Source organism: Castor canadensis, chromosome 8 (genome assembly GCF_047511655.1).
Source record: "Castor canadensis chromosome 8, mCasCan1.hap1v2, whole genome shotgun sequence".
Taxonomy (NCBI): Eukaryota; Metazoa; Chordata; class Mammalia; order Rodentia; family Castoridae; genus Castor; species Castor canadensis.
The window spans coordinates 77,343,948-77,364,616 of record NC_133393.1 but is presented as its reverse complement, the minus strand read 5'-3'; the positions used below and the strand labels follow the sequence as shown (position 1 = coordinate 77,364,616).

At 35.9% G+C, this 20,669-nt stretch overlaps 1 protein-coding gene across 2 annotated transcripts in view; it reads left to right on the top strand.

Annotated features, from left to right (window-relative positions):
• The window catches only part of Slc2a13 (solute carrier family 2 member 13), a 331,342-nt gene that overhangs the window by 139,280 nt on the left and 171,393 nt on the right, over window positions 1-20,669 (top strand). For both annotated transcript variants that reach the window (XM_074083130.1, XM_074083129.1), the window contains exon 4: window positions 17,517-17,625. In XM_074083130.1, coding sequence (XP_073939231.1) covers window positions 17,517-17,625 — 109 coding nt within the window. The remainder of the gene's footprint in view (window positions 1-17,516; window positions 17,626-20,669) is intronic.

Genomic DNA, 20,669 nt, shown 5'->3' with positions numbered 1-20,669 from the left:
AGCACTGCTAGACTGCTTTTAGAATATACAACTATCTAGTGTTTAAATTTAAGAATATATTTTGCTATTTATTAAGATGCATAAGCAAATGTGTTTTTCTGAACATTTGTATCCTTTGGCTCTTCAGATTGCTGTATCTGTTTGTGATGCATGTTAATAGAAAGTGAAATGAAAATAGTTGTATTTAAAGAGCTACATCTATTCTGTTCAGGGGTTGTTTGAAGTTTGGAAACTATTTTTATCAAATAAATAAATCTTCAGACAGGTGGCTTACTTGAATACTTACAACTTATTTCAGATTCCCTCTGAGATATCTTATAATGGGCTGCAATGTCTAGCCTGTTTATTCTGACAAAGACAAGTTTGGCATAGAAAGCTTCAGTTAGGATTAATGGGACCTGCTATGGAGATATTTGGAAAATATCCACTACTTTTTAGTAGCACAAGTAGAATAAAAATGTACTCATTGTCAAAGTCACTTTAATATACCTTATGACATGTATGTATTTTTGTATGGAAATTCAGAATGTAAGTAGATTGTCTTAAAAAGATGTATATAGTTAAAATAATTTGTTGGTATAATATTAGGGAATAGAAATTTTTTCCAGTTCCCTTCTTGGGAACTTTCCATTCCATAGCAAATCAGCAAAATAAAGTGTATGTCAGGTGGAAAGGGATGATTCTCCTCCTACCCCCCACGCCACAATTTTTTAAAAGTAGAATTTAACAGAAAGTTAATACCATTTGCCTAAATGAAATTTGCCTTCCAAATTTATTTGTTGTATGCTTATCTTTCTAAACTGGAAGTGCTCCAAAAAAGTATCAGCATAGCAATTCAGCCCTTTCTGGGCATAGTAAAAAGTATTTGGTTATGTGACATAGAAGCAAAACGTTGAAGAATATGTGGCTTTTTATGCTAGAATGAGCTTTAATATCTCTGAAGGGCAAAGTAAAATTGTTATAATTTAGTTATAACTCATAAAAGTGCTTGAATATAAACATTTAATTAATTAAATTTTGACATACAAAAAAATATATATATATATGTATATGTATATATTTAAAAAGACTACTCTACCAGCCCCCCACCCTCTTTTGTGATGGTTTTTGTGAGATAGGATCTAACCTGGGGCTGGATTTAAACAGTGATTGTTCTGATCTCTGCCTCATGAGTATCTAGGAGTACAGGTATGAGCCACTGGCACCCGGCTTGCTTTTAAATTTTTCTTGTGAAAAATTAAGCAAACCATTTATAAGAAAAATTGAGGTGCAGACACATAAGGGAGCAAGAGAATTACTTGTCAAATTCATAGTGTAACACTTCTCAGATGGTTTATAGGCAGTGATATTCAGTGTTACTCATCGTTCACCCGTGCCATTTTTCAAGAATTATACAAGTTGTTTTATGATTTTAATTACAAAATAATGTTGTAGTATTTACATTTAGATTATCAATAAAGAAGTGCTTCAAAAATAGATGAAGATAATGGACCAAAAGCTTTTGTGAACAAGGTGTGAAGCTTTAAAGAGTATATATGTCAGCACTCAGGAAAAGGAGCTACAGCTGTTAAGTATAGTCTTGTTCAGGCAGTATGCTCACAGCATGTTGGTGTGTGTCATCACCCTGCTTCATAAATGACAACACTTGATAGTATACAACAAAATTAGCCAGAATCTGGGTTGAGGTCAGATGGGACCTTGAGGCCTTGTGATGCTGTTAGTAACTGTGTGGGAAACCTTGGACAAGTTATTGAACAGTGATTGCAGGAGAATGTGTTAGTCAAGGAAGGCTGTGGAGTAAGATTCTCAGCTAAGTTCTACCTCTACCAGTTAGCAGTTCTGTGACCTCTGCAAACCTCATCTGAAAAACAGGAATGATAATTGTGGCCCCACATTTTTGTTGTGAGAGTTAAATGATGTACATGAAGAAGTTAGCATGGCTTGTGAAATATGGTAAATGCTGAATAAGGAAGGCACTGCTGCTGCTGCTGCTGCTGCTGCTGCTGTTGGTGATAGATTTAATCAGGGTGGTAGGCAGAGCTCCTGTAGAAACTGAGGCTTATTTAATTCTACAGCACATGTGCTCCTCCCTCTGCTCCTGGAAAAGATCATGAGCATGGTATATAAATGTGCCTTGCATCAAAAGCAGTTGTGGGTTTTGAAGAAGAAAAATCCTTTCAGCAAATAGTTAAGTTGCAGATGATTCTGGGGATATGAATTAGAATGGAGTCCAGCTGGATGTAACTTAGAGTTTACTAAAGGAATTAAGCAAGCAAACATAAAAAAGCAGCCTAATGAGTAGACTTCACTGACAGGTGTGAAGAAAAGATATTTCCAGCTGCTTTTAAACAGTTGAGTGAATGAGGGGGCTTAACTTAGTGAAAAGTGGGGTGCTAAAGAAACATATTCAAGAGTACTGTTTTGGCCAGTATGATTTGTGTGTGCAAATGCAGATGTAGAATAAGAAGCCCACTGTGTGAGTATGGTGCTCAGAGGAGACACTGACATGACATTCTTAAGTTGGGAGGTTGGAAGATATCCCTGGGGAGAAGGGCATCTGGGTCCTACAGCCTTCTGAATTTTGGAGGTCAGGCTGAGGATGCGGGTCCAGCAAAAGAGACTGAAAATAGGCATCCAGTGATGCTGAGAAAACCAGGAAAAAGTGGCTCCAAGAAACTAGTGGAAGTAGTGTTTTGGGAAGGAAGGAGAATCCATTGATTCTAACGTTGTTCTTAGATTTTAGGTAAGGTAGCAGAGGTTTGTTGCATTTTTAAAGCAAAAAGATCTTAAGAATAATTTTAATGGACTGGTGAAGATGAAAGCCTGCTTAAAAGGGAGCTGAAGAGAACACAGGATCTAACAGAAATGTACAGATTGCTTTTAAGTGGACATTTTTGGTAAGTAGGACAGGAAAATTAGGTATGAACTGGATAGCGATACAGATTTTTAAAAGATGATTTTTCAGTTTTGTTTTACTATGGGTGATACTTTATCAGGATTATATGCTAATGGGAAAGTTTCAATAAACAAGGGAAACTGACATTGGTATGGAAAGATAGATAACTTTCCTCCTGGATTGTTACAGGAGGAATGTTTTCCATAGGCATAAAGAGATAGGGTCCAGATCACAAGCTGAAGAGGCTGGACTTGTAGCAGTCAGAATGCAGAATATATAGGTCAGCATACTTGGGGTATAAAACCTGAGGAATGGCTACATTAAGGCTATCGGGAGAACAGAATCTAGCAAGAATCATTGAAATGGGGCAAATAAACACTAAAGAAACAAAATTCTTTAGTATAAGTGAGAGTTTTCAAAAAAGAATTGGCCAGTGGAATGAAATGTAAAGATCAAGTGACTATTTCACTGTTGGTTTTAGCAATTAGAATTTAATTAATGACTTGAGAGAATAGTTTCAGTAGGATTGGTGGAGGGGGAAGGCTTAGTAAGTAACATGACAGAAGTAGAGGAAGATGTGTAGGGGATAGAATTGTAGGTTTGTAGAACCAGGTTAGAGAGATTAATTGGAGAAGAGGAGGGAGTAATCATGTCTAAGATCCCAGGGTAAGAAGTACATAATATAGTAGACAACATAATTGGAGGATTGGAGGAAAAAGACACTGCTTTCATCAGCTAGAAGGTGAAAAGAAACAGATGAAGATGCTGAGAAACTGCTGGAAGCAAGGGAAGGTTCAAGAATTTACATGCCATGGTTTATAACGTGCTAAAGATCTTTTTTCTTTTTTTATTATATTCATTTGTGCATACAATGTTTGGGTCATTTCTCCCCCATTCCTCCCACCCCCTCCCTTACCCCCCCCCCTTACCACCCCTAACCCCTAGCTACCAGGTAGAAACTATTTTGCCCTTATCTCTAGTTTTGTTGAAGAGAGAGTATAAGCAATAATAGGAAGGACCAAGGGGTTTTGCTAGTTAAGATAAGGATAGCTATACAGGGAGTTGACTCGCATTGCTCTCCTGTACATGTGTGTTACCTTCTAAGTTAATTCTTCTCGAACTAACCTTTTCTCTAGTTCCTGGTCCCCTTCTCCTATTGGCCTCAGTTGCTTTAAAGTATCTGCTTTAGTTTCTCTGCATTGAGGGCAACAAATGCTATCTAGTTTTTTGAGTGTTTTACCTATCCTCATACCTTCCTTGTGTGTTCTCGCTTTATCATGTGATCAAAGTCCAATCCCCTTGTTGTGTTTGCCCTTGATCTAATGTCCACATATGCGGGAGAACATATGATTTTTGGTCTTTTGGGCCAGCTAACCTCACTCAGAATGATGTTCTCCAGTTCCATCCATTTACCTGCGAATGATAACATTTCATTCTTCTTCAGGGCTGCATAAAATTCCATTGTGTGTAAATACCATATTTTCTTAATCCATTCGTCAGTAGTGGGGCATCTTGGCTGTTTGCATAACTTGGCTATTGTGAATAGTGCTGCAATAAACATGGGTGTGCAGGTGCCTCTGGAGTAACCTACATGCTCAAGATTTTGAGGCAGTGTACAAAGTGGGGCAAAATAATGCGTTGATAGGTCTGTTTCCATCATCCTTTAGGTCAAAATACCATGTTTAGAATATGATAGAGCCATTTATTTTGGTTTTAAATACATTAGCTCTGTTTTATTAGAGCTGATTTAGCTTTCATGCCCTTTTACAACCATTCAACTCCCACAGATGTAATTTTTTTCTTTTCTCCTGTCATTAAAAGACCAAATGGATATTTGGTCTTTATACTAATAGGCTAAATAGAACATTTATGAATAGTACTTTTGAGAAAAATGTTAGAAAATGGCTCCATTATTTTTTTTAAAACATTTATAGTAACTTGATGAATAATGAATGGGAATAATTTATAATAGCCACATGCTTCACTCACATGGAACACTTGTTTATACTCCTACATAACAGCTACATCATGACTATATTTCACATAGGGAATTGTATATTTTTTAAAGTAAATGTTGCTAAGAGTTTCATTCACTGGAGTCATAGAATCTTGATGTTTTAAGGAACCTTGGAGGACAGGATGTTCTAGAATTACGCTGAGAGACATTTAGCTAGTTATTGCTTCACTTTTGCCTAACTTTACATTCACATGATCATAAGAAATAAGATAATATGCCACGTATAACATAGTCTTAAGTAATCTAAATAAGTCATGAACAATTTGAAAAGATAAGAATCTAGAAATTATATGTGTGTGTAACTGAGATTTAATAAATGAAAATACAAAAATGTGTTTTATAATTGAATTTTGTAGTACAGTGGCCAGAATGCATTTTTAAAAGACAAAGTAAGATTTAGCATTCAGAAAAGGTAAATGGATCCAAGCATTTCCAAGTGGAAACTCTAACTTCAGTCAGTATTTTAAATAGATACATCCTGACTCCCTTCACAGACCGTCATTGACCATATGGTAACAGCAGACATAGCTCAAAATAAAACTTCTATATGTAGCTTTTCAAATACTGACCTCATCCCTAGAGAGCCATATTTATCTAGAAGAGCATCATAAACTATATCAAGTAAAATTATAATTGGTGTTATGCTGGAAGATTACAAGAATCTGCCTAATGAAAACCAATCACAGGTTAAAACCAAAAATGCCAAGGAAATAAGGTTAGATGCCCACAGACATTTAAAAGCAAAGGCATCTAAAGAAATGACTTTGGAATTTTTCTTGCTTAGTTCTGTATACAGTACGATAACATACAAAAGCTGCATTAAAAGCTGTCCTGTGCTGTGGCCATGAAAATGGATTTAGTGGAAGTGATCAGTAGGAATGCTTGGCATGTGTATCTGTTCTCAGGCTAATATTTGCTGTCTACTGGATGTGTTCATCAAAATACCAGTATTATTTTTTCTGATTGCTAGCATAATGTGGAACTCGCTTCTCCTATTTCCTCCTCCTTAATCATTCTCAACTGAAATTCTGGCAGTTTTCAGAGTATTTAAATATATGGGCATGTGTCTATGAATTAAATAAAAACATGGAAGAAGGAGCAGAATTGTTATACTAGTTTGGAATAAATGTATTTGTATCTTAAGTGATACCTCATTTACTTTTCCAAGGTGGAGAAGTCAGAAATGGGTATTGAGGAAATGATGGTCTACCTCATTTACTTTTCCAAGGTGGAGAAGTCAGAAATGGGTATTGAGGAAATGATGGTCTACAAGTAATGAGATTCTATATCTGTGATCATAGTAATAACACACCCCCATGTATGTGCATACTCACATACCTTATACCATATATTTGTGTGTGTATATGTACATACTCGTGTGTGTATGCATATACAGAAGAGAAAGGAGGTTTATTTTAACACCATCATTTTGGACACCCTTCTTCCTTTAGGGCTTTTTTTTGTTCTAGCAGATCTTTTATTTCCAAGCTTTGTTTTAATCTGGGCATTCAGGAGATATGCCATGTTCCTTAAATTAATCATATTAATCATTTTTCTAAAGATTCTTTAAGAACTTTAGTTTTACTTTGCTTGCCTTTTGATGTAGTAGTATTTTATTGGATTTTATTATGCAGTGAAATTGTTTCAAATGCAGTGATACATGAAGGGTTTGTCTTAAAATCAAATACACTTGTGATTCTGAAAGAACTGAGCCTCCTAGGCCAAGAATTCTGAAAATTAGACTCTACTATAAAAGGTCACTGAAATTTGGAACTGTCTTTTACAGTGCTGTAAGGAATCCTAGACCTCATCCTTTACAAAGCATAGCCTCACACCTGTGTATATCACTGGATCTTAAGTCAAAGTTTATCAAAATGTATTTCTAAAATAATATTTATTTCTTGGTGAGTAAATCAGAAAATTCTAAGGTATATTTATAGGGTTTTAAAAATTCATTTGAATCTACTCAGATTTATCAATTTTTCCTGTTATCTAGTTACCTTACTTTGTATCTCTTAGTTTTTCTTAATGTAGCAAAGTGAACCTTTAACAGAAAAACTTAAAACTGTATCTATAATAATAATCATCAATTAACTCTTTATGGAAATCCAATGGCATTTTAAATTTTTACTAGTTTGTTAATGTAAATAAACTTGATTTTCAGTATTGACTTATTTTAGGTACTGATCTCATGAGGGAGAATTTAGTTAACTAAATTCTTTAGGCCATAAAATGTTTGGGGTTGGAGAAGAAAATTAATGGGATTGCCCTGGTGTTATCTGCTCTTAGCTCATCCTTCTAGAATAAATGAAGCAATATTTATGCCAATTAAATCAAGTCTTCTATTAATATAAGTTGTGTTAAATGTAAGAAATAATATGATTATATTTTGTCATTTGTATCTGAACATTTTCTTTTGAAGATTTGTAAGTTAAGACAAGAAGATAGACTTCTCTAGTAAAGTGTGTTCCCACCCCCGGCCCTGCATCTGGAGAAATACAGGTTCTGAGTCATACTTGCTATGTAGATCACCCTTCCTCTAAGGTTTGCACAGAAATGGGTATCCTTTACTGACTGACAGCAAGTTCATAGCCACTTAGAGCTTTGGTGGAAAGAGCTTGTTGCCATGATAGACAGTTTATAAATCAGCCCTAAGAAGGGAGGTCTATTTTACTTATCTGCTATGATATAGAATATTTTGGGATAGACTTTGTAAGCAAAATAGATTTAAAATCCACCCTTCACCTGGTGACCTCCGAATTTTGTGCACCAACCATCGTGCATATGGTGGCCAAGAGCAAATTGTAGGCTTTGTCATGGTCATGGTTTAGTAAAGACATCTTTTAATCTCATGGTGTAGTGTAGCTCAACAAGTGGAGCATACAGTCATTGTTCTATTCCTTTTCCTACAGCATTTACATTCTACCATAAGTGCTTAAATTTCTTATGTATTTTACCCCACCATAAGATAATAGAACATTCCATTTAGTCTGATTTTTTTTTAATCTTTTGGTATTTTTTTCATGTTTTTATCTTTTTATTATTTTTACTCGTGGTTAGGTTTTCACCATAATTTTCAATAGTATTGTTGAATGTTTTACTTTTAAAAAGGAGTATGCTAATATTGTTCAAATATCCACATAAATATACAGTTGCTTAACTAAGTAAGTAATTGTGGTTAGAAGCATCATTTATATAGCTCAAAATATTGTAACCTGATGGGAGTAGATATAGGAATAGTTGACCTCAGCAGTCTACATGTGTTCTAAAATGAAGGCAGACATGAGTATGGAATAACTGGGATTTATCAATGATTAGATGAATAATTTGGCAGTATATATTATTGAATTGGGTACAAGTATGGTTTATTGCAGAGCCTGTAGTACAGGTCTTAGTGATTTATCACCTACTGGTTTATTAGTCATCTGTACAGGGATGTTCTTTAACCATAAGAGAAAGAAGTCCAGAATTCACCTTTGACATTAATGAAGTTATTTGAAAATCTTAAAAATGAAGGCTGTTTGATAATTTGCTTGCAGAGAGGGAAAACCTATGCAAGTTTTACTTTTTCTTTTTTTTCCTGAGACAAGGTCTCACTATGTAGGTTAGGCTCACCTTGAATTCACAGTGTTCCTGTCTCTGCCTCCTGAATTCAGGATTGTAGGCATGCCCCATTATGGCCAGCTAAAACTGTAGAATTTATTAAAGACTTTTATTTTAAAACCTTAATTTGTATTCACCTTTGGAGAAATTTTACTAGAGAACTCATGATAAATCATAGCATCAATATTTGCTATATTGTAGGATAGACTCCATATGCAGCACCACATTTAATTAGCAACACATACCTACCTATGAAATAGAAGTCATCACAGATGAAGTACCTGGAGCTCAGAGAGGGTAAGGAACTTGTTTAGGGTCTGTCAGACAGGCACTTAAGCTGAGTTGAATGCCTTAGGTTTTCTGATTTGGAGAAACTGTACTGTTTAGCATTGTTTATTGTTGTGTAGCTGTTAGCAGAGGCAAGTTATGTATATACTTCCTAATATGTAATATCTATTAAAGAAGCTGGGAAGATGAAAAATCTTTTTATTACATTACTGAGAATAATAGGTTGTGTGAGAATAGTGTCAGAATACCATCAGGTTGTCCTTTCACTTACATACTGCTTTTTCTATAGACAATTTTAATGCTGAGAATATAGTTGTTTAAGAAAATTACTCATAAGGGAGGGAGTGGGGACAGGGGGGAGAAATGACCCAAGCCTTGTATGCACATATGAATAATAAAAGAAAAAAAAAAAGAAAATTACTCATTTATTTAAGAAAAGGATGATTCCCTTTGCTCACAAAGATTTTCTGGAGCAGAAATTTTTTACATATATACATACATGTATATATGTATATATATATGTATTCCATCCCCTTGGCTAAACAGTACCTCATGGCTGTCATGAAATTTCAAGTTTTCTCATTTGAGAGATGTTAGGCTGAAGGATCTATTTTGACAACTTCCTTTATTTAGATAGCTTTGACAAAGGAAGTATTTTAGAGTTTAGAAGGAATTTTTATAGTAACAAAACAAGGTTTTTGACAAAAATAGTATTTCAGTAGTATTAAGCCCTGTCATCATCTGTCCTTACAAATAGGAAAAAAAAAAAAAAAACCTCTACTTTAGACACCTGTAAGAATAATGACACAATTAACACAGTCATTGTATACAGGCTATAATGTACCAGAATCAGCTCATAAGCACAGATCTATATACCACCACCCCATCACAGCATCTTGGCAAATTGATTGTCTTGGAGGATTTTAGGAAGTATTGTCATAAATGCCAGACTGTAAAGGAATGATTGAACCACGTGGGGTTGAATTTATCAATAGCAGTCCCTTCTTCCAAAACAGATCATGTGCCAAGCACCAGCTTGTAATCACAAACATCATCTGCTGCATATTGAAGAGGAAAGCAGCATGGGTGTGCTCAGGATCTTAGTGGAGGTTTATAATTAATCACAACATTGTTTAGCAACTTGGTGTGCACTCAGATTGCTTCATCTGTGAATTCTCTAACTATAAGCTCTCGTGTCTTTTTCATTTCCTTTTCCTCTATTTCTCTTCCTCTTTCCTTCCCTCTCTTCTTCCTTGTGTTCATTTAGCAAATATTTATTGAGTGTCTTCCATTTTCATGATCCCAGGCTAAGTAAAATGAAAAAATTGGTACAAAATCTGAACTAGGTACCCAACACAATCCAGTGTGGAAGAGAGGCCAGGTACATAATCCACAAAACACATTAGCCGGGATTGAGAACATAGGAAAAGACTAGTCATTCATAATTAGAAGGACAGAATTCCAGACAGAAGGAACATTATAAATATGGGACTTTTGGGGGGTAAAACACATTACTCGATGATTAATGAAGCTTTGACTACTGAAAGGAAGTAGCATGAAATAAATCTTTAAAGAGAGGCTAAGGCAGCAGCGTGCCCCTCATGAGGGTCTGTTATCAAAGGTTTTGGACAGGTAAGAATTTTTAGTAGTTTGCTTTGGCAGGATGACAGAAATGTAGAGGGTCTGGATTGTACCCCACAGAGATTAGAGATTAGACCATGTATGAAGCTTGTTATTTGAATACATAGTGTGCGACAGGACCTCTGTTATCTCTAATCTCCATAATGGATGGTACTCTCACTACATCTATTTTGCTGAAGTGGAAGTGCAGGTTTTGAGGGGCTCATGGTCTCTTGGTGCAGCTGGTATTTCAGCGGTGGTCTGGAGGGCACTTCCTTCCATTGCCATATCCTGTCTCACTGCGGAGGTGGACAAGCTCCAGGCCCAGCAGCAGAGAGGTGGGAGGCAGAGAGAGACGAACAAGAGAAATCCTTCTGACATTTTGTGGAAGAAATTACACACACACATTAATTCTAATTAAAACTTGACAATTTATTAGATGTGGGAAGTAGGAAGAGAGAATGACTAGTGAAAAGCTACAGTTCTAGAGTTACTATGAAATTAGATAATGCAGATAAGAACAAGTCTTAGGAGAGAAATAATGACTTCCACTTTGTGTGTAGTTGGGCTGCATGCCCCTTGGGGCTCTCCCTGTGCCTTAATCTCATAATATTCTACGCATAGCTCTGAGAGCCCTTAAGTCATTGTGATGGAGCCAGTTTTATTTCTGTGGGTGATTCCCTTCCCACCCTTAATAGGACAAGCTCCTAGGGGCAAGTCACCCCATGTTTCTGTACCTAGCACAGAGTAAATCAATGTAGGCTGTCTAGGTGTGGCATGTGGGTTAGGGAATACTCAGAGAGGCAGTAAAAAAGGCAAAAGGAACAGTGGAAGCCCAAGGAGCTGGAATGTTTAAAATGAGTGTTGTGAGGATGTGGTCGGGAGCCAATTAAAGATGAGTGGAAAGGCTTCGCTGGCACTCTCAGACACATGGAAGTTGTCAAGAAATCAATGTGGCCCATTTTTCTGCTTATTCTCAAGCCATACTCAACTCCTTGGATATGGGACTGGAGAAAGTGAGTAGATTGCACTGAATATTTTGAAATAAATAATTCTAGAATTGAGGCTGGTTATTGTGGCAGATGGGGCTAAGAGGAAGATGAAGAAAAAGTTGAGCAACTGGGATCCTGATGAGCACAGAGTATGCTTATCCCTTTAGCTTAAAAGTGCTTCAGCTTTTACTCACAGTGTTTGTAAATTGAATTTTTTATTCAATTCAATAAGCTGGGGAAAATCAGCTTATTTAGCATGAAAAAGAAGTTAGCTGAAGTTCTAACTCCACTCACATACTTGCTTGTGACCTGTTTCCTTAGTGCTTTGTTTTCTCCTTCCTAAGACACGGATAGCAACACTTGTGCTCCCTTACCTGGTAAGACTTTTATAATGATATTTTAAAAAAAAAAACCCAAAGGTTCAGAAAGTATGAAGGATGGCTATTGAAATGTTAGATAATCCATTGAGATTTGAGCAGATGCTTAATATTCACTTATCTCTAATTGATAAGGTAATTATAATTAAATTGTGCTCCCAAAATGTGCGGAGTAGTAGCTAGATACCCAGGATATCAATCTTTCTTGGCTACCAAGGGATGGAGGGGAGGCAAAAAGAAAACTTTGAAATGCTCATTGATCTTTTGGTATCACTGTGGCTCAGGCCTCCTCTCTTCCTAAAGGCCTATAGGGTGTGAGATTGGCCTTGCCAGGTTGCCTTCTGCAGGAGACCATAGGGTTGAAGGAACCTTGCTGAGCTTATTGCACCTCAATCACAGGGCCCTAAATTGGGAAGTGGGAAGAGTCATATTTGAAGCTGAGCAGTGATTATCTTACTCCCAGTAAGGCTCCAGCTTTCTCCACAGAGGTGTCTGTACTTATAACAAGGAGTTTAGTCTACAAAGACTGTGCTCAGTGGGGAAGCTTCCTCTAGTTTGCATCTTGCATTAGTCATAAAGCATTCCACTTATTTTCTTTTATGTAGCATGTGATAAAAATCCTTAACTGAATACAAAACAAGGGCTGGAGGCATGGCTCAAGTGACAGAGTACTTCTTTCTCTCAGTCTCATAGCAGACTCCCTCTCTCCAGATTGATCACATGTTGTTGCTGCAAACCCTTGTGTTCTTATGGAGATGAAGGTATAGTCTTTGATTCTCTCAAGTTTTTCCTTACCATCCATTTCACCATGTTAGTCCTCATAACATCTAGAATCCCTTTATTAATGAAGTATATTGTTTACCAGCTCTGTTACATACAATAGTAGGAGATAGTGAAAGCATGTAATTTGGTAAGTTTTGACATGTGAGTACCATCATACCACTACCGCAATCAAGAGATTGAACGTACTTCTGCCTTCTCAAACTTTCCCTGGTACCCCTTTAAAAGCTCTCCCTCCACAGATAGCCACTAATGTTGTTTCTGTTAAGCTATTTTGACTGGGAATTTTCTTTGAGTAATAGTTTGTAACAAATTCAGTATTTTTAATTGCTTATAGGCCTGGCAACTTTTTAGGCTATTTTTTTTTTCAGGCTGTTTATTTTTTAGTGAGTTTTGAAGGTTCCATATTTTAGAGAATTTGTCTATTATATTTAAGATGTTGCATTTGATGGCATAAAGTTACTTATGATATTAGTATTCTTTCCCTATCTCAGTTGAGTTCAGCTCTTATTCCTGATACTGGCCACTTATGTCCACTTTCATTTTTTCCTCATCAGTTTATGTATTGATTTCCTGTGTCTGCTATAGCAAATTGCCCCAAAATTTGTAGTTTAAAAAAGAAAAATTTGTTCTCATTTCCAGTAACCACAAGTTTAAAATCAGTCTCATTAGGTTGTTCTAAGGGACAATCTCTTCCTGACTTGTACAGCTTTGATGGGAGCCAGTATTCCTTGGCTGTGGCCCTGTCAATCCAGTCTGCATTTGCCATCTCCTCTTGTACCTTGAACCTACCACCCTGTTAGGAATGCACACAATTACATTTAGAGCTAATCAGGTAATCTAGGATAGCATTCTCACCTCAAAACCTTTTAACTTCACTACATCTGCAAGTCCTTAGTTGCCATGTAAGGTAATGTTCACAAGTTCCAGGGATGAACACATGCATATCTTTAGCCTGCCACATTCTGGCTTGAAACTTTCCAATTTTATTCATCTTTTCCAAGAAATAGCTTCTGCTTCCATTGATCTGTTTCAACTGTCTTACTCTTTTCTATTTTGTGGATTCTAATTATTATTATTTTTTTTAGCTTTATTATTATTATTTATACTTTGGTATGTCCCCTTGATGAATTCATTATCATCACAGACTGTATTTTCCTGTCTTTTGCAAGCCTGGTAATATTTTATTCTATGTCAGATATTAACACATTTTATCTTATTGTTGAGCTTTGTTCTGGGGTGCTTTTCAGTTATATCCTTGGATGCACTCCAATCTTGCTTTCAAGCTCTTTGAGATGTTACCCAAGCGGTGTTTCATCTAGGTCTAAATTTGCAAGATGCTAAGGTAAATCCCTTCTGAATTCTCTTTCTCATGCCCCAAGTTTTTCACTTTGGTGGTGGGAGCAAGCACTGTTCTCTACCCTGGATAACGAAATGATTTCCCTAATTCTTTCCTGATCCCATTGATCAGCACTCAAGGGGAACTCTGACCATCCCCCAGAGTTCTCAGACTTTCTCTGAATCTCCCTCCTCACCAGTACTCTGCCATGTGAAACTCCAGCTTCCATGGCATCTCTGTATCCTGCGCTGTGTCTTTTCAACTGAAGACTACAAGGACTGCCTGCTTTCCTTCCCTGTATTGCAGCCTGGAATCTTTGTGGGGCACTAAGGTGGGACCATTGTAGTGTTCATGTCATTTCTTTCCTAAATCTCAGGGATCATGAGCCTACATTGTCTGTTACTCAATATCATGAGAACTATTATTTCATACATTTTTGCCTGGCTTTTTTGTAGTTTTATGTAGGGAAGTAAAGCTGGTAACTCTAACTTCACCTGAGCTGGAAATGGAAATCAATAGGGCTGATTTTATATGGGTTCTAGTGTAGTTTTAATTGTACTCAAAGAGCCTTCAGGAGGCTCAGCTCACTTCAGCCCATCTGTGAGAATGGCTGCCCCCTAGGACTCGTTCTTCCCTGATGCAGAGTCCCTGACACCCCTGGACATCCCTGTGAGAATCACTCAGCAGCACGAGGTATTCAAAATGAAGGAAAAGATGAACTAGATGAATCTAGTACTTTACTAGATTATATTTGTGTTAGTTTTTTTTCCAATCTACATTAGTTAAAAGTTTTAGTTTGTATCATATGGAAATTTCTGTTTCAAGACACAAATGTCTAAAAGAAAATTAAGTTTGAAATGTTTATATATACACAAACTGTTTTTAATTACAAAAGCAAAAGACATGTACTAATAGAGCTTGACATTTTAAATTATTCTTAGGAAAATTGCAGCCAATTAATACATTTTAGTTTTTTTTCTTCTACTTCCTAGCTTCTGTGATATAAAGATTAATGATGGGTTTCATTTGTTAAGTCAATTTTGCTGCCTTATAAAGCTAGTTTTATTATTGTAAGGAAAGGGAGTTCTTTAATTTTGTTTATGTATAATCAGATGTGCAGCTGCTCTGACTAAAATTTATCCATTAAAAAAATCTAGCCTAATAAAAGAACTAACATTGCTTATTGTTAAAAAAGAAGTCTAAACCAAGAGAAAATAGAAAATCAAGACTTTTTTTAAGAAAGTAGAAAATAAACATGGATTATCATATTTCTTTATATTACGGCAAATCAAACTTTGCCCCTAATTTGTCGTAATTTCTCTTTGTTTTTCTGCCCTCCAAAATGCCTATGACCGAACCTGTCTATCAGCTCACAAAACAATTTAATAGTGAAAGTAGATGCAGCTCTCTAAAGATTATAATAGATTTCTTGCAGAAGGAAAGGCCAGCTTCTCATCTGTGGAGGTTATTAAAAGATAAGAAAGGGTTTTGTATGGTTTGATTGTTGTCATTTGATTTTTTTCCCCCATGATACACAAGGTAGATGATAATTGTTTTTGAAACTTTTGATTTAGTGGGACAACGGATATTATATGATACTGTGTGTATTCCTTCTATTGTAGCTTACTTAGAGATACTCATATTTGCACATGAGCCTGCCCATCCTTCAGGTAACTAATTCACACAGATGTCAACATTGTCACAATAAAGCCCTCCACATTTCTCTGTTTCACACAGCCTTTCTGATATGTTGGTTTTAATACAGCTTATGTGACTGTAAATCAACTTTATGTTTACATTATTCTTAGCCTGCTTTCTCAATGGGTGGTCATTTTATTTAGCTTTGAATGGCCATCAATGCTTTTCTAAGTTACCCTGGGGGCTGTCTTGCCATTTAGAGACAAAAACACTCCCATAAATCAGGTTTTGTGACTGTAATCACCCCCTATAAAGGTAGAATATTCTCATCCGTGTAATGTTCAGTCCTAATTAATGTCCTGGCTTGACATCCCATATTAACATTTACTGTGGAGACAATAGCCTATTCTATTCCATTTCTACAGAATAGAAATGGAAATATATTTGCAAATATATTTGCAAAAGAGTCCTGAAGGAGTGAGACTTCCCTGGGACTTTAATTCACTTGACTTAGTTTAGGCCTCCAGAAAAGTGCCTCAAATCAAGCTGTCTTGGTGTATCTTGGTGATCATAGGCCATCTCTCCTCATAGCTAGGAGTCAACCCTGGATCCATAAGAACACCAGATAGAATGCTATTGACACCAAGCTTGACCCTTAAGTGGAACCCTTCTGAGAACAGAAGGGTCATTTTGAGTAGTTATGCCCTGATGGCAGGCACCATCACCTTACTGGAGGTCCTTCATATCCATAGCTCTCTAGAAGCAATCCAGAGTTCTGGTGTAATGACAAAAGAAAATGTGCCATTTTGAAAGCCTGTTGATATTTTAAAATGACCCCTGAATGCCTCGTAGGGAACTTCAACATTTAGACATACCCATATGTATGTATACACATGATAGATATTAATTTTTTTGTTTTATTACTGTGATCATAGCCAAGTATAATATTGAGCCCAAATTCCTTAACCTTAGTCAAATAGAATGGATTAAATTTTGTTCCTTGTTTAGTTGTTTGTAATACATGCTATTATTCTTTTGGGTGATTAAAGCAGTTTTGCCAGTGCCTTTGTAAGTGATCCCACATAGATGAATTTTAAATAATACTTAATTGCCAAGAAAATGGGAGAACAAAGGGAGTGATTATATATACAGCTGGCAGGGATTTAAGGAAGAATTGTTTCTTTCTTTATTAATTTTTTATTAGGATATATTTGTTGTACAGGGGAAATTCATTGTGACCATTTGAAATAGGCTTACATTTTTACATTGGTTAGATCACCCCCACCATCTCTACCCCTCCAACCCCTGTTCCCCCTGAAAGCAATTGCAAGAGGTTTCTTTGTTCTGTTTCATACATGTAAATGAAGTGGATCAGTCCATCAACCACATTCCCTCACCTTAATCTCCTTCATTTACCCTCCTACCTCCCTACACATACTGTACCTATTTTACAGCCCCGTCTTTCATTATTAATATGTAAGTTTTTGTTAGAAAGGGATTTCTCGATGAATCCCCACTGTGAGTCTACTTTAATTTGGTCCCTTCATCCCCTTCCATTACCCTCACTTACCCCTTTCCTCCCAGCCCCCATTTTCAACAGCTTTCAATACTATCCTTATATCCTCTGCCTGCACAAATGTTATGTTTTGTAATATTATTGATGCTCTATCATTCTTTCAGAATCATTTCTGACAGTTTCAGTTGTGTAGGTCTACCGAGTGCCTATGAATTGCTTTAACGTGAATTCTCTCTGGTTGCTTTTATAGTTTTAATTAAGAAAAAAAATACAAAATGTGTTTTAGAAATACCTTGTTCCAGGTTTTAGTAAAAGTATATTTGTTCTATTTTAAAATGCCCAGTCATGTTGATTTCACAGAGATTTTTGGCTACATTTATCCGAATGGGAATAATTACTATGCAAGCTAAAAATAATAGATGTGTCCTTTTTCTTTCTTTTTTCAAAAAGCTGGACCTGTGATATGCAGAATTCTGAGCCATCCCCCAACTCGCAGAGCTTTAATTGTGGGATGTGGCCTGCAAATGTTCCAACAGCTCTCAGGCATTAACACCATCATGTATGTATTTCTTTCTGGCTTTTTACTGAAAAGATTTTGAAGAGATTATTTTACATGGTAAAATAGAATAGGACTCTTGGTGATTTGTTTTTATTAAATGTATGAGATTCTCCTTTGGGGGAATATACTTTATCATTTTTTTAATCCTATCATCTGTAACTCAGAAAGCAGTGATTTATTGTGTATGTTATATTATTGGTTTTGCTTCATATAGTTTCTCTTTTATGCCCTCCAGTACTTCTGTATTTTCGAAACTACTGTGTCATTTTTATGAGCCATTTCTTGATGCCGGTTAGAAAGTAAAACAAAAGGAAGTCACCTGGCATTGTGAGTGAATTTGTTCATTTCCTTGTGGAGCATGTTACCATGCAAAAGGACAAAGACATGAATAGAAATATGATTGTTGCAACCAGAGTGCAATACAGGGGAGACAGAGTAGAAGAGGTGGAGAAAAGAGTTCTCTGTTTCCTGCTTTCCAGGATAATTGCCAAAGTTGGGGGTGGAATATTATGAATACCAGAACCTCTCCCTCTGCTTTGTTTTGTTCATTCAGTATTAAGATTATTTTATAACAGATACATGCAATGACTAAAGTAACTCACCCAATAGTGCCCTATGGAGGAAACACATATTAAATTAACTCCAGTTAAATATAGAATTTAAAGTTGTGATAAGAGTAATATAGCACTGGACATGGTGATGTGGCTCAATTGGTAGAGCCCCTGCTTTGCAGGTATCAAGCTCTTAGTTCAAACCCCAGTACCACAAAGAGTTATATAAGACTGCCATATCTCCACAAAGTAGAGTTAAGATCCTAGATAATGAAGTACAGTTTAGAGTGGGTAGTTTTGTGAGAAACCAATCATTAGATGAAAAGTGAAGTATTAGAACTTTTTCTTCCTACCTGTTGGTTAAAATTACTCATTAGAAGATAGAAATTATGTAAAAATTAAAAGTTCCTCTGGCACATTATTTGTATTTGAGGCTCTTTCCTTTAAAGTTACTTGATATGGTTAATTATTTAGTGATAATTTGAGAAGAGTTAATTGGTTAAAATATTTTTGAAAAAATAAAGATTAAGAGCCAGTGTCTCAGATTACATCAGGATTTGTTAAGAAACAAATCCTTTAGTACATCTATGCTGTTTGTGAATTTGACATTAATTGTAATCCTCTAGACTAAATTTTTAATATCTTGTTCTCTCCTCTCTCCCCATCATTTACTTTCATTTTCTCTTACCTTTATCAATTCTATGAATGCCAGTCCCTTGGCATAGTGCCAGGCACATCTTGCCTCTGTTCTGATATATCTCCACCTTTCTCAGTGTGATGTCAGTATAGAATTGCAACAAGCTAGCACCAATCTTTCAAAACATACAGTGCAGTAATAGCCTGTATCAGCCTGATATGTGTTCTGTTTCTGTAAATATTTTCATTTATTCTACCCTTTCCTAAGCATTTAAACTTGAAGCATTTAAAACGTCTAAGCATTTAAAAACATAGAAAATGAAGTTTTATAGTCCTTGTAAAGAGATATCACAAACAGCCTACTCTAATTGTTGGGTAGCGACTAATGCCACTGTGTTCCCAGGTGAAATAACTATCATAGTCCATTTACATGATTTAGTATAAATTGTGCTGTTTGAGGTTTATAGTTTTTACAGAAACATTCATTTTTCTAAATTCACAGTCTCCTCACGGGGATCAAGTGATTTAAGGATCTTAATGTTCCCTAGGATTTGTAGTAATTAAAATGATAGGTGATATTGTGAAGGAGTTTTGGCTTGCATTTGAGTTTAAGCCTGAAAAATAGGAGTAAGAAAAAAATGATGGTTGAACATAGCATTTGTCTATTGGATGCAAAATAGCCAGTTGGTTTTCTGAAGATGTTGATATGATGTTAATGTCTAGGTTAGAGGGTTAGGTAAGCAAATTATATTCTTAGGCTTAGTAACTTGATGATTTAAAGTTCCTGATTTCAGATGGTTATATTCCAAGTCCGTAAAACTTCATATAAGTCAATGTCATATGGTAGACCACACTTTTGCTAATTATCTGGATGTACAATGACCAGTGTGGGACTGTCCTCACTGTAGTTTGTGTTTGTATATATGTGTGTATCTTTTTCATTTACTCTTAAGACTCAGTGTATACTGTAAAATTTTATTTCTAGTTTAAGATAATATCTGAATTACAGCTGAATAATTAAGTTTTGTGGGTTTAGCTAAAAATACTAATTACATTTTTCTTATTTTAAATGTGTTATTTCATTAATTCATGATTTAGGTTTTTTGTTGTTGTTGTTATTTTGGTAGTACTGGGCCTACACCTTTTTTGAACTCAGGGCCTACTCCTTGAGCCACTCCACCAGCCCTTTTTTGTAAATGGTGTTTTCGAGATAGGGTATCACAAAGTATTTGCCTTGGCTGGCTTTGAACCTCAATTCTCCTGATCTCTGCCTCCTGAGTAGCTTGGATTACAGGTGTGAGCCACCAGTACCTGGCCATGATTCAGATTTTATGGATGTTTCGTTATAACACTATACAAATTTAAATTCACTTTGTTTCCAGTTTCTTTAACAAGTGAAACAAAGTACTCATCCTTGAGTATTCTAGTCTAACTCTCATGTAGACATTGACGTTTCTTCTTATAAATTCCATCTTTTACCCAATAGTCTATATGAACCACAAATGTGAAGTGTTCTAATCCATTTCTCACCAAGAAACATTCATAGAAAGATCATATGGAAAATATTCAAAGATAAATCATCCTCACAGTTGTATTACATAATCTTACCATGTTGTGTTTTTTCTGATATCCCCCATAGAATCCCCTCATCAAATCTACCCTTTTGACCTATGTAAGATATCCTATCTAAGTCAACAAAGTAGACTTTCTTTTTGAAATACTTAATTTTGTTATTGCTGCTATCTGTATGCATCTCTGTGTGTCTAAATATTTTTATTTGTATGTTAACTTCTTTATATTTTTTATTGTTGCACTGGGTAGGGGTACATTGTTGCATTTACAAAAGTTCTTCTCAAA